The 15,663-nt window shown below is 39.0% G+C and overlaps 1 protein-coding gene across 2 annotated transcripts in view; it reads right to left on the bottom strand.

Annotated features, from left to right (window-relative positions):
* LOC128705002 (biogenesis of lysosome-related organelles complex 1 subunit 6) overlaps nt 1–15,003 on the bottom strand; it is a 31,056-nt gene extending 16,053 nt beyond the window's left edge. For both annotated transcript variants that reach the window (XR_011394754.1, XM_070105213.1), the window contains exons 1-3: nt 14,743–15,003; nt 4,059–4,241; nt 1,126–1,213 (exon numbers count right to left, since the gene is read on the bottom strand). Coding sequence is in view for 1 of the 2 variants with exons in the window: in XM_070105213.1 (XP_069961314.1) it covers nt 1,126–1,213; nt 4,059–4,231 (261 nt within the window). In the remaining variant the exon portion in view is untranslated. The remainder of the gene's footprint in view (nt 1–1,125; nt 1,214–4,058; nt 4,242–14,742) is intronic.
* Between the last annotated feature and the right edge of the window lie 660 nt (nt 15,004–15,663).

Raw genomic sequence — 15,663 nt, forward strand, 5'->3', positions numbered from 1 at the left:
CACTACACTCACCCACACATCCACCCACACCCACTACACTCACCCACACATCCACCTACACCCACTACACTCACCCACACATCCACCCACACCCACTACACTCACCCACACAACCACCTACACCCACTACACTCACCCACACCCACTACACTCACCCACACAACCACCTACACCCTATGCTCAACAGAAGTTGTGCAGGAATGTTTTAGGTTGTTACTTTTATTTAAACAGTCTGTTTCTTGGTAAGCTTCTCATTGTCTGCAATACTGTGACAACGTACAGCATGAGAAATGTTACTGTTACAATGTACAGCATGAGAAATGTTACTGTGACAACGTACAGCATGAGAAATGTTACTGTTACAATGTACAGCATGAGAAATGTTACTGTGACAACGTACAGCATGAGAAATGTTACTGTTACAATGTACAGCATGAGAAATGTTACTGTGACAACGTACAGCATGAGAAATGTTACTGTTACAATGTACAGCATGAGAAATGTTACTGTGACAACGTACAGCATGAGAAATGTTACTGTTACAATGTACAGCATGAGAAATGTTACTGTGACAACGTACAGCATGAGAAATGTTACTGTTACAATGTACAGCATGAGAAATGTTACTGTGACAACGTACAGCATGAGAAATGTTACTGTTACAATGTACAGCATGAGAAATGTTACTGTGACAACGTACAGCATGAGAAATGTTACTGTGACAATGTACAGCATGAGAAATATTACTGTTACAATGTACAGCATGAGAAATGTTTCTGTTACAATGTACAGCATGAGAAATGTTACTGTGACAACGTACAGCATGAGAAATGTTACTGTGACAATGTACAGCATGAGAAATGTTACTGTTACAATGTACAGCATGAGAAATGTTACTGTTACAATGTACAGCATGAGAAATGTTACTGTTACAATGTACAGCATGACAAATGTTACTGTTACAATGTACAGCATGAGAAATGTTACTGTTACAATGTACAGCATGACAAATGTTACTGTTACAATGTACAGCATAAAAAATGTTACTGTCACAATGCTAAGAATAAAAAATGTTATTGTCACAATGCAAAGAACGAAATATGTTAAATAAAGTCAATGTCTGACCAGTGCTGGTAAGTTGAAGGTTGCCACTGCTTCTCTAAATCTTTCATTTTCACCTCGCAGTCCTTCAGTTAAAACCTCCTGATTCTGCCTGAAATATAATTTCCTGTTATTAATGTCTTGTTTAACTGTGATTTTCTTCTATTTTCTCACTTTCATTTGTTCTGTATATGCACAATGACAATATAGTATTTTATATGAAATTTATACCAACCGAAATTATAAAAATATACAATTATACAATCATCGTCATACTCACTATGAAAGCAAAAGACTCGGCAGACGATGCAACATCCCCCCAATGAAAAACAGGGGTCACTAGCACGTTAAGAGACAACACAGTAAGTGTCTGGGGCCCGAGACTGTTCAACTGCCTCCCAGCATACATAAGAGGGATTACCAACAGAGCCCTGGCAGTCTTCAAGCTGGCACTGGACAAGCACCTAAAGTCAGTACCTGACCAGCTGGGCTGTGGCTCGTATGTTGGACTGCGTGCAGCCAGCAGTAACAGCCTGGTTGATCAGGCTCTGATCCACCATGAGGCCTGGTCACAGACCGGGCCGTGGGGGCGTTGGCCCCCGGAACTCTTTCCAGGTAAACTCCAGGTATGATCAAGGTATAGTGGCACCTCGAATTTCGAACAGCTCCCAAATCGAACAATTATGTAAGTATATTTTTGTAAGTGCTTTTGTAAGTGTATTTTTGGGGGTCTGAAATGGACTAATCTAATTTACATTATTCCTTATGGGAACAAATTTGTTCAGTAACGGCACTCGAACAACCTTCGGGAACGAATTAAGGCCAAAACTCGAGGTACCACTGTACTTCTAAACCAATTAATAATTTATGAATATTGATTCAGGGAGTAAGGGGCTAGTAACCCTTTCTCCTGTATACATTACTAAATTTAAAAGGAGAAACTTTCGTTTTCCTTTTTAGGTCACCCTGCCTCTGTGGGATATGGCCAGTTTAATGAAAAAAAAAAAAAAAAGAATGTAGATAAATGTTTCCGAGAACCAACAAGCTGTTAAATTAAACACTTGTGCAACATTTGGGTATCTTTTCTGTGGTAATGTTTTGACATCTTTTTCTAAATGCGGGGCCTGGTCAAAGACCGCGCCACAGGGGCGTTTACCCCTGAAACCCTCTACAGGTATACTTCAGGTATTATAAAGTCAACTTTTTGTGAGAATGAAGCAAAGGGATCTTTTACTATTTTCAGTATGTAGCCTATTGTAAATATTTTAAAGTTCCATTAATAACAAAAAAAGGCACAATGCCATGACTGGAATAATACACAAATAACCCGCAAATAGAAGAGAGGAGCTTACGAAGATGTTTCAGTCCGAATTGGACCATTTACAAAGTCACAGAGTGTGACTTTGTAAATGGTCCAAGTCGGACCAAAACGTCGTCATAAGCTCCTCTTTTCTATGTGCAGGTTATTTGTGTAAAGTTCCATTGTATGGAGCAATTATTACCTTATCTTGGAAAATATTCTACTCTGCTACTTTGTGAGGAACTACTAATGTTCATCCAGTAGCTCTTCTTGTATTATCTGATGACATTAGCTAGTCTACTTTGTCAATTCTTTCATGTTCTTTTATAATTTTGAATGTGGTTATGATGCTTTCTCGTTTTCTTTGATCACCTATAGATTGCATTTTGTGAAGGGATTCAGGGAAACTGGTCAGGCAGACTTGAGTCCTGGAGGTAATAAGCACATTGCCTGCACTCTGAAGGAGTTGGGATATTTGCAGTTTGAAAGGGCATTTAAACTGTGTATTTAAAAGAAAAAAAAGAAAATCCTACTCAATAACCTCACACCACTCCTCGGAATATGTTATTTTATGTTCACTTGGACTTCTAGTCTTGTGCAGTCTGTAAGCACTAGGATTAGTCTGCCTAGAATGCACATCATGCTAGTGGCTTTCTTTTGTGCTTGTAAATGACATTTTGTATGCTGCATAAAGAAACAGAGTTTGTTTGCTTTGTGGTATTGGCATGCCTCTGGCAAGACAGTGATGGAGTGAATGATGGTGAAAGTATTTCCTTTTTGGGTCACCCTGCCTCAGTGGGAGACGGCTAGTGTATTACAAAAAAAAATGATTGTCTGTCCAATGTTTCATTATATCTTCACAACTCATTTTTCAGATTTGTGATTAATTTTGTAGCTTGTTTTTCGGCTTTTTCTAGATGCCCACACTTTTTCTAAATTAAAGACACCATTTTACTGTAAGGTTGCCCATCAACCTTACACAACACCTGGTGATGGGAGGGAATTTCAACGGAGTAGCTATCCGAGTGCATTGTCTTTGATATTGTACATTTCGTACCATACCATCATTATTGGCGAAGATAAGGTCAAGTGGATTTTTCAATCATGTTGGCTCCAAATGCTGACATCAAGAGCTGCTATTCAATACATACTCAACAAAAAACTGGGAATCCCTACCCTTTGGGTGACCCAATTCTCACATTCTGTGATCAAGTATACTACTATTTCAATCAATCCTACATATTTGTGGGGGTTAAGTTCCTAGAGGCCTTGCAAAAGTAGATATCAAAAAACAATAAAAAGCAAACCAGAGAATGGGTGAGGTTAGAGCCCATGGTAAGCAAGTCGTAAACTTTAAGCCAGTGGCTTATGCACTGGCTTGGAGTTTTACGACTCACTCGCCACGGGTTCTAACCTCACCCATTCAGTGGTTTGTTTGCAATTGTGTTATTAGATTTCATGGGTCAATACAAGAGAAATCACTGAATGAGTAAGATTTGAACCCACAGTAAGCGAATCCTAAAATTCACAAGGCAGTGTGTTAACCACTCAGAAATCATGTTGTTATGATTTTGGGAGTCGCGAATACAAAATTAAATCTATATAACATACACTAATCTATCTCTATGTATTTAGTGAGCTAATGAAATCTACTTACAAGAGCTCTTTAAGTTTGCCTTCCATCTCTTGAATGTTGTGCTGATGATTATATATAATAGACATTATTACAGCCAATGATGGTGGAATTTCAGATGTAACATCTACGACCCCTGATGTACCAGCACAGTTTTCTTCGTGCTGTGCTTCATCCTCTGATAATTTAGGATCCATTTTGCTGCTTCTGAAATATATATTAATGGCATTAAAATTTTCATGCATATCAGGTTGCTTATATGTAGTTACTCTGGCTGTCTGGTTTATCCTAGATAATTTACACTGTATGATAATTGTAACTATGTGTACCTATACCTAAATAAACTTAATTACTGGCAAAGTGATGGAGTGAATGATGGTGAAAGTTTTTCTTTTTCGGGCCACCCTGCCTTGGTGGGAATCGGCCAGTGTGATAATAAAAAAAAAAAAAAAAAAAAATACTGGCAAAGTGGAAGTTTGTGGTTTAGGGCTGGGTCTTAGGCCCACAACATAGGCCTCTGGGTTCAGTCCTCAAGTGGATGAAAATATTGGGCACATTTCCTTATACAGTGGACCCCCGCATAACGATCACCTCCAAATGCGACCAATTATGTAAGTGTATTTATGTAAGTGCGTTTGTACGTGTATGTTTGGGGGTCTGAAATGGACTAATCTACTTCACAATATTCCTTATGGGAACAAATTCGGTCAGTACTGGCACCTGAACATACTTCTGGAGTGAAAAAATATCGTTAACCGGGGGTCCACTGTACTACCCGTTGTCCCTTTTCACTTAGCAATAAGTAGTTATGTAGATGTACTTGGATGTTATCTAGCTTTTGTGGGTTACATCTTGAAGAAGAGAACCCAAAGACCCCCAATAGAAATAAGCCAAATTGAGAAGCCCAGAGGGTTAGTTACCCAGTGTTTGTTTCAACTACTATTAAATACATGGAAAGTGCTAATTCCTTAAAGGTCATTCAGCTCTGAATGGCAAGTGAAAATAAAAAACTTATAAAAAATAAAAAGGCACAATACCATGACTGGAACAATACACAAATAACTTGCACATAGAAGGATGAAACTAATTATGTTATCATGTTTCATTCTCCTATGTGTGGATTGTGAAAGAAGATTGCATGGGAGGGAAGGTAGAGGTGTTGAGGAGAGGAATTCTATCCATAATGATAACCCCAGAGAAATAGTAACCCAGGATAACCCAGGAAGGAATCTGTGTGGGTTATTTCCATTGGGGTCCCTGTTCTAAGCCTTCCCTTGGATGAAGGTCACAACATTCAACTAACTCTCAAGTACAGTATAGCCTCTCCTTACTTAACGATGGAGTTCCGTTCCTAAGACCACGTCAGTAAACAAATTCGTCGCTAAGTGAGGAGCATACTATAATGGTAGTGGGTTTGTGTCAACCATCATTGATATTGGTTTAATGTCACCTTTGCACCATTTATAACATTTCCGGGACATTTTTAAATGTTTATACAGTAGTGTACTGTATATTGAAATAAACAGAATAGAGGAAATCAGCTCTAATATACATTATTTCGGTACGAATACTGGTCAGAGAGCCCATCGTAAGTCCAAGGTGTCCGTCAACGAGTACATCACTAAGTGAGGAGAGGCTGTATTTATTCACTGTTATGTAACATAGGCATCAAGTGTAAGGAGATTTACCCACACATCTTGTCTTGTGTGAGGTTTCACACTGTAGCCTCACACCCTGAGTGTCCATGGTTCAATGGGTGGAAATGTTGGGCATGTTTCCTTACACCTGCTGTCCCTGCTCCTCTAGCAGTAAGTACCTGGGTGTTAGTCAACTAGTATTGGTCACATCCTGGGGGACAAGCTTGAAGGTCCCCATTGGAAATAAGACAGACAGTTCTTAATGACACACTGACTTTCTTGGGTTATCCTAGGTGGCTAACCCTCCATGTTAAAGATCTGAACAAATCTTATCTTAACCACTGCACTACAATATAACAAACTGGTGTTATTTAAGAAGGAAGGAAGTTGTGTAAGAGTTAAAGAGCAAACTGATCTATGAAATGCCTCAACTAGTAAGTAAGTAAGTTTATTCAGGTATACACAAATACAGTTACATAGAATTATTATACATAGCAGCATATGTGTAGAGAACCTAGGATAACCCAAAAAAGTCAGAGTGACTTATTTCCATTGGGGTCCTTAATGGGGTCCTTAATGGGGTCTCTTAATGATAGAAGTTATTTTCACTGTGGTAATTTTTTCGTATTTGCAATCACTCATTTTATTGTGATTTCTTCCAGAAATTAAATACGAGCCTATATAAAAATGCCCAAGCTAAAACTATGCCCAAAAAAATGTCAGTTACTGTATGAAGTCACCGGAAAGACATCTAGGGGTTGACACACCTGAGTAGTGCACTTAGGCACCTGTTTATTACCAGGCAAAAAAAGTGTACTACACAAATAACCTGCATATAGGAGAGAGGAGCTTATAATGACATTTCAGACTCGGACCGTTTACAAAGTCACAAAGTGTGACTTAGTAAATAGTCCAATTTGAACCGAAATGTCATTGTAAGCTCCTCTCTCCTATGTGCCCGGGTATTTGTGTACTGTTCCAGTCATGGCACTGTGCCTTTTTGTTCTTTAGGCAGGTGTAAGGAGACTTGTCCATATATCTAACCATAATTTAAACCTAGAAGATGATTGATCACGTTGACCCAGATCTAAACCTACATAATCTGACACACAATCAAAACCTATTGGAAAGTAACTGCCTTTACTACACAGCATCACAAGCCAGCACTATCCCAAACAATGATAAAAGTCTATCAGTACTTAACTACAACATCAGGTCCTTAAGCAAACACTATGATGACCTCCTGGCACTCCTTGAATCACTAAAGACACCCTTCTCCTGCATTATTCTTACTGAGACCTGGCTTAAACAGGACACAATAGATATCTACCCTCTACCAGGATACACAGCAATCCACAACTGCAGACCATACCAAGTTGGGGGTGGTATTGCAATCTATTACTCTAACCAATTATCTTGTATTAGCACCAATTGCTTTAGTGATGAATATGGAGAATACATTTTTGCTAATTTTACTGTAAAAAACCATAAGACGCCTTTAACAATCGGTGCCATTTACCGGATACCCCACACAAACATCCCAAACTTCAGAGAGAAATTAAAGGCACTAATAACAAACAGACAAATGAATAAGCACCACCTTCTCTTAGCTGGAGACTTCAACATCAACCTTGGCCTACTAGATGATCAGCCTGTAACTGATTTCATCAACAATATGAACAACACACTTCTCATACCAACAATAACTAAACCAACCAGGCTCACTGAAACAAGTGCAACTATAATAGACCACATATGGACCAATATACTAGCCCCCCTTAAATCAGGGATAATCACAGATAGCACTACAGACCACTACCCTACCTTCCTCTTGACAAACATTAGTAAACCACCACTTGAATACAACAAAGTCTCATTTAGACTCCATGATGAGGCCTCAATAAGGAAGTTCACAGCTGACCTAGAGACTGTTGACTGGCCTACAGAATTCTCCAAGGCCAATGGTATTGATGACTGGACAGACATTTTTCTTAACAAACTACTTAGAGTATACAACAAACATTGTCCTATAAAAACGAAACAGATCACAAACAAACGGCTTGGTTGTCCATGGCTAACCAGCACCATTCTGAAATCCATTGATAAGAAACACCAATATGAAAAGCAATATAGACAGGGCTTAATACACAAAGATATTCTTAAACACTATTCATCAGTCCTCACCAAAGTAATAAAGAAAGCCAAACAACTATACTACTCCAGTAGATTCACTGACACAAGAGGAGATATAAAAAAGACCTGGAAAACACTCTCTCAGATTCTAGGGACCCACAAACTGAAAAAAACCAAGAACATTGTCCTAACTAAACCTAATGAAACACCACTGCAACCCACTGACACAGCTAACAAGATAAACGACTTCTTCTCAACCATAGGTTCTAATCTCGCCAATAAAATCCCACGTACCAATGCCCATGCCGGGGACTACCTAGATGGGAATTTCCCAAATTCCTTCTATCTTGCTCCAACTGAGCCCACGGAAGTCACCGAGATTATAAAGTCACTTAAAAATAACTCGGGGAATCTGTCTCATGTCCCACCATTATTGTACAAGAGAGTGGCCCATGTCCTCTCGCATATTATCTCATTATTTTTTAACAAGTCACTAGAAACTAGCACCTTCCTGAAATTACTCAAGATGACAAGGGTTACACCAATACATAAAGGTGTTGACCCTACAGACTTAAGCAACTATAGGCCAATATCAAACTTACCATTGCTATCCAAAATCTTTGAGAAACTCGTGCACAGGAGACTGTATTCATTTATAACGTCACAAAACATACTCAGCCCCTGCCAATTTGGATTCAGGAAAAATAAAAGCACTAACGATGCAATCATAAAAATGCTAGATCTGCTTTACACAGCATTGGAAAATAAGAAATATCCACTAGGAATTTTTATTGACCTAAGAAAAGCTTTTGACACAGTAGACCACAGCATCCTACTCCACAAACTTGACCATTATGGTATAAGAGGCCATGCACTTGCATATTTCAAATCTTACCTTACTAATAGGTATCAGTATGTCACCATTAAAGACACAGCATCAACAACACAGCCACTTGATACTGGAGTTCCGCAGGGAAGTGTCCTTGGTCCCCTGCTCTTCCTCATATACATCAATGATCTTCCAAACGTATCTTGACACCTGAACCCCATTCTCTTTGTTGACGACACGACTTATGTCATCTCTCACCCTAATCTTGCCACCCTCAACACCATTGTTAATGAGGAGCTGATCAAAATATCGACTTGGATGACAGCCAATAAACTTACGCTTAACGTTGACAAAACTTACTACATTATGTTTGGTAGCAGAGCAGGAGATGTGCAAATTAACATTAAGATCGACAACACTCTAATTGCCAGGCATAATGAGGGCAAATTCCTAGGCCTATACCTCGACAACAACCTGAACTTCAGCACCCATATCCAACACATAACCAAAAAAGTATCCAAAACGGTTGGGATCCTCTCCAAGATACGATACTACTTGCCGCAAACTGCCCTTCTCACACTATACCATTCACTTATATATCCATACCTCACCTATGCTATCTGTGCTTGGGGTTCAACTGCAGCAACACACCTAAAGCCAATAATAACCCAACAAAAAGCCGCAGTAAGAATAATCACTAAATCCCATCCCTGGCAACACACCCCCCCACTCTTCATAGATCTAAACTTACTCCCTGTTCAGTACATCCACACTTACTACTGTGCAATCTACATCTACAGACCTTAAATTCCAATATTAACCTTGACCTAAAACGCTTTCTTGATAGTTGTAACAGAACCCACAGGCACAACACCAGACACAAACATCTCTATGACATTCCCCGTGTCCGACTAAACCTTTACAAAAATTCAATGTATGTCAAAGGCCCTAAAATCTGGAACACCCTACCTGAAAATTCCAAAACTGCAGACACATTCATCACCTTCAAAACTACCATCAGAAAACATCTTATCTCCCTGATACACCCTGTCAACTAATAATACGAATACCACCTGGTGGTTCACACTTACACTCACTCACCCATTTGACCATAAACAGAAATATCAATCTCAATCTCAAAATAATGAATCTTAACTAGTCATAAGTTGGCCTGTGATACTCCAATACTGAAACTATGTATAGTGCCAAAACAAAAGCATTCACATTGCTAAACTCACAACTAGTATTTAGTCACTTAGCCATAATACCAACTTACCTCATAATTTTGTAATATTTTAAACTTAAGATTTAATATAAGTCTGCCCGAAATGCCTAGCCATGCTAGGTGTTCTAGTGGTACACTCTGTAATTATTATTTTACTACATGTAAACCACACAATAACCAAATTCTGTAAACTCAGCATTGTAATCCTTATAGAGAATAAACTTTGAATTTGAATTTGAATTTCTTAGGCTTCAACCAGGGTCCTTTTGGCTACAATCGAAATCAAGAATATGCTTAAAAATTCAATTATTTAAATAATTCCATACGTGTACATACATGATAACTATCGTACACAGATATCAATTATTAATTTAAATTAGGGGGAGAGCTAAACCCATAGGAGCCATTAGCACCTGGGTAATGGTAAGCATTCAGAGTTGATCCAAGAAAGGGGAGGATAACTTCAATTCCTTGAATCAACAGTCCCATACCAAATTTATGATGACTTAACCTTGGACATCACAACAATTTTTCAACGTTGTGTACCTCATCAAAATTCAAATTCAAATTGAAATACTTCATTTATTTTATCCAGTATACAGCATAGCATAAAATGTTAAGTACAGCAAACTGTTCTTAACACTGTACATTACATTCAGTGCAATAAAATTACAGTAGGACCCCTGTATCCACAGGGATACCTTCCAAGAACCTGCTGTGGATACCAAAACTGTGGATAGTAGTAAACCCTATATATAAGTCCTATACATACCCATTATAAAGCTTTAACTGATAAATTATGCACAATAAGTGGAGAATTGTCACTTTTTCACAGATGGGAAGCACTTCTACTTTTGCACTTTGGGGCCATTATTATGCAAAATTAAGTGATATTTTTGGGCCACAGTAAACCGTGGACAGCCAAGACCATGGATAAGGGGGCTCTACTGCATATAATTTTTTCATCTCAATTCTTTTGAAATATAATAAAATACATAGAAAAAATGGCATGTTATGGTAACTCATCCTAAGGCTCCAATGGAATCAAAATATTTTCAAAAACTGTTAGGTTAAGTCATCATAAGAAGTTACTTGGCTTTAGTACTGTATATCATTTCACAACTATATGTAAAATTATTCAACTCTGAAAATAAATGAAATTTATATTGTGTAATACTGATGAGTTACTTAGTTGTTTTGATTTTTATAATAATGACTGATAATAATTATAATAATGGCTGATTTCTACTGTATCTTGCATTTAGGCTTTAAATAATAAGATATTACAAGAACCTCAATGGAAATATACATCACTTTGACTTTTTTGGGTTATTATAGGTAATTTACATATATGTTAAATAAGTTTATTTAGCTACAGGTACAAATATATCATACACAAGATAAAAGAAGAGATTTTTATTTCTTTGCAAAAGTTACGATGTGAAATTACAATTTTGATTTAAGTACAAAGAAAGCTACTATCACGCCGGGACATTTCAACAGATACGAGATAATATTTTCTTCGGATTTTTAACCCCGGAGGGTTAGCCACGCAGGATAACCCAAGAAAGTCAATGCGTCATATATACGTGTAAATTACCTAGGATACGATATGTGTGATAAATGTACTTATGTGTACGTATACCTAAATAAACTTACACTGTATCTAAGTAAAGCCAGAGCTTGCTACCACCTACAGCTCATAAGACTGCCATCCCCAAGAGCCCTTTTGAGGTGGGGCAGATGGCAGACCAGAGGCCTAGCTTCTCCCTACGAGCCCCGTGAGGGCGGGGACTGTGGCTAGGCCTGGGGACACTTGGTCCCAAAGATGAGGGGAGTATTTGTACCTCCTCCCATGGCAGACTTAGGTCTCAAGATACTTCCCAGATAGGGAGCCAAGGCCGGGTCACCACTACTTGGAAAAAGACCAGGGCCGGGAGAATACCGGCGAATAAAAAAAAAAAAAACTGTATCTAAATATACAGCCAAGAAAGGATGTCAATGAAATTAAAATTTATATGGGATAAATGTGACATTCTGTGGATCGCTAAGCCAGGAGCATTAACCCAGGATAACCCAAGAAAACCAAGCAGCATGGCTTACTTCTATTGTTGGAAATTATTACTATTACCATCAAAACTAAGTGCTAAACCCACAAGGGTCATATAGTATTGTAGAAAAGATTATGGCTCGTAAAAAACACTTAACCTCAATACAGCACTCAATCCAGTGTGACTTACAAAGAGACATTTCAATAAGCTTTTATTCTGGCTTTGAGTACATAAAAAATTTTGACAATGGTCTTGAGGCTACATAGATGTTATGGACACAAAAAATATATTTTAAAAATTAACCAAACAACTCAACAGTCAAAAAAAGGACCCCAATGGAAATAAGTCACTTCATCTGATCTTTTTTTGAGTTATCCAGGTGGGTAATTTACACATATATATATACATGCAAAACAACCACTGTGAAAGAGTAGTGAAATTCCAAGCACTTTCGTGACTACTCACATTGTCAAGGAACTATCATAGTTCCTTGACAATGTGAGTAGTCACGAAAGCGCTTGGAATTTCACTGCTCTTTCACAGTGGTTGTTTTGCATATTTTAAAATCACCTGTTTACTGTGATCTTATTGCATATATATGTACATGTATATATAAATTTGTATAACTGTCCTTATGTGTATTTGTACTTAAATAAATATATAATGTCAAATCAAATCAAATCAAGTCACTTAGTATTTAGTGAACTTACAATTTGTAATAATTTAGGGTTAAGAATTAATCTAAGTTTGCCCGAAATGCCTAGCCATGCTAGGTGTTCTAGTGGCCCCCTCTGTAATTAGTATTTTATTACATATAAACCACAGAATAACCAAAATCTGTAAACCCTGCATTGTAATCCTTATAAAGAATAAACTTTGATTTGCTTAATTTGATTTCATCTTTCCTCTGGTGATTTTTTTTTTAACGCACTGGCCGTCTCTCACTGAGGTAGGGTGACCCAAAAAAGAAACACTTTCACCATCATTCACACTATCACTGTCTTCCCAGAGGCACACAAATACAACAGTTCAGATGTTCCTCCAGTATAAGGATTTAACTGATCAGTTCCATAATAGCATTAATCCTAAACACTGGCTTGTGATTATTTTCTCCTGTTGCAACATCCCCCCAATGAAAAGCAGGGGTGTCACTAGCACGTTAAGAGACCATACAATAAGTGTCAGGGGCCTGAGACTGTTCAACTGCCTCCCAGCATACATAAGGGGGATTACCAACAGACCCCTGGCAGTCTTCAAGCTGGCACTGGACAAGCACCTAAAGTCGGTTCCTGACCAGCTGGGCTGTGGCTCGTACGTTGGTTTGCATGCAGCCAGCAGTAACAGCCTGGCTGATCAGGCTCTGATCCACCAGGAGGCCTGGTCACAGACCGGGCCGCGGGGGCATTGACCCCCGGAACTCTCTCCAGGTAAACTCCAGGTATGATAAGATAAGATTCGGATTTTTAACCCCGGAGGGTTAGCCACCCAGGATAACCCAAGAAAGTCAGTGCATCATCGAGGACTGTCTAACTTATTTCCATTAGGGTCCTTAATCTTGTCCCCCAGGATGCCACCCACACCAGTCGACTAACACCCAGGATGCCACCCACACCAGTCGACTAACACCCAGGATGCCACCCACACCAGTCCACTAACACCCAGGATGCCACCCACACCAGTCCACTAACACCCAGGATGCCACCCACACCAGTCCACTAACACCCAGGATGCCACCCACACCAGTCCACTAACACCCAGGATGCCACCCACACCAGTCCACTAACACCCAGGATGCCACCCACACCAGTCCACTAACACCCAGGATGCCACCCACACCAGTCCACTAACACCCAGGATGCCACCCACACCAGTCCACTAACACCCAGGATGCCACCCACACCAGTCCACTAACACCCAGGATGCCACCCACACCAGTCCACTAACACCCAGGATGCCACCCACACCAGTCCACTAACACCCAGGATGCCACCCACACCAGTCCACTAACACCCAGGATGCCACCCACACCAGTCCACTAACACCCAGGATGCCACCCACACCAGTCCACTAACACCCAGGATGCCACCCACACCAGTCCACTAACACCCAGGATGCCACCCACACCAGTCCACTAACACCCAGGATGCCACCCACACCAGTCCACTAACACCCAGGTACCTATTTGCTGCTAGGTGAACAGGACAACAGGTGTAATAAAGTTGGTAGAATTACCGACAATATGTAAAGTAAAAGGACACAAGTGCAATAATGTAACATTTTATTGTGGCAACGTTTCGCTCTCCAGGAGCTTTATCAAGCCATGGCTTGATAAAGCTCCTGGAGAGCGAAACGTTGCCACAATAAAATGTCACATTAGTTGCACTTGTGCCGTTTTACTTTACAGGACAACAGGTGTAAGGAAACGTGTCGAAATGTTTCCACCCTGCCGGGAATCGAACCCGGGTCCTCCGTGTGTGTGAAGCGCATAGAACAAAAAGACATAATACTGCGACTGGAACAATACACAGATAACCTGTAATTAGAAGAGAGAAGTTTATTATTGTTTATATGTATTTGTACTTAAATATATAATGTGACTTATTAGTGGGGTCCCAGAGACTTATAAAAGTAATACCCAATATATGGTAATTATTCACCCAATGGGGTCAATTAAGGCCCAAATATGTAGGAATATTCGTGGGGAAGCGCTAAACCCGCACAAAAAAGGGGGCTAAGCAACAATAATGAAAATCTTAAAAGATATTTCCACTGACATATAAAATAAATCTTTTTTCAATACAAATGCAGATTTTTATATACAAATCTCACTCACCTACAATTCAGTGCTGGAAAAAAAATATTACGTGATTCATTGTATGATTTTTGTGTCCTGTATTGTATAATACACAATATTGTATAATATACAGTACTGTATGGAGAGGCTAGACGAGTCTTCCTCGACCTTATACAATGTATATTATACACACACCGGTGTATTTATATGTATATATACACTGTATATACACCCAGAAGTTTCCTCACTTATTTATACATATAAACAAAGTCTTGCCATTAGTGTCCAGAAATTAAACTCAGTGTATATATATATAAACCCTGTAATATACACTTCCCTGGTGTGTATATTTATAACAGAATATATACACAAATTAATGGATATTTTAGGAATTAAAATTATACACAGAATATGTTTAAAAATTGAATTATTTAAAAAATTACATATGGGTGACCTTGAAATTTATGTTGTGTGATGTATGATAATTATCATATACATGTGGTTTGTTTATTTATATTAGGGGAAGAGCTAAACCCGTGGGAGTCATTGGCACCTGGGTAATGGGAAGTGTTCAGATTTGATCCAAGGCGGGGGAGGATAAGGCCAATTCCTTGGATCAAGAGCTCCACACAAGCATCAAGGAACCTACCTTGAGGGTTATTCCAATTATTTTCTTCTTATTCTTCTTCCTCTTCTTCTACCTCTACTTCTTCCTCTACTTCTTCTTCCTCTTCTACCTCTACTTCTTCCTCTTCTACCTCTACTTCTTCTTCCTCTTCTACCTCTACTTCTTTCTCTTCTACCTCTACTTCTTCTTCTTCCTCTTCTACCTCTACTTCTTCTTCTTCCTCTTCTACCTCTACTTCTTCTTCCTCTTCTACCTCTACTTCTTCTTTCTCTTCTACCTCTACTTCTTCTTCTTCCTCTTCTACCTCTACTTCTTCTTCTTCCTCTTCTACC

Source organism: Cherax quadricarinatus, chromosome 97 (assembly GCF_038502225.1).
Source record: "Cherax quadricarinatus isolate ZL_2023a chromosome 97, ASM3850222v1, whole genome shotgun sequence".
Taxonomy (NCBI): domain Eukaryota; kingdom Metazoa; phylum Arthropoda; class Malacostraca; order Decapoda; family Parastacidae; genus Cherax; species Cherax quadricarinatus.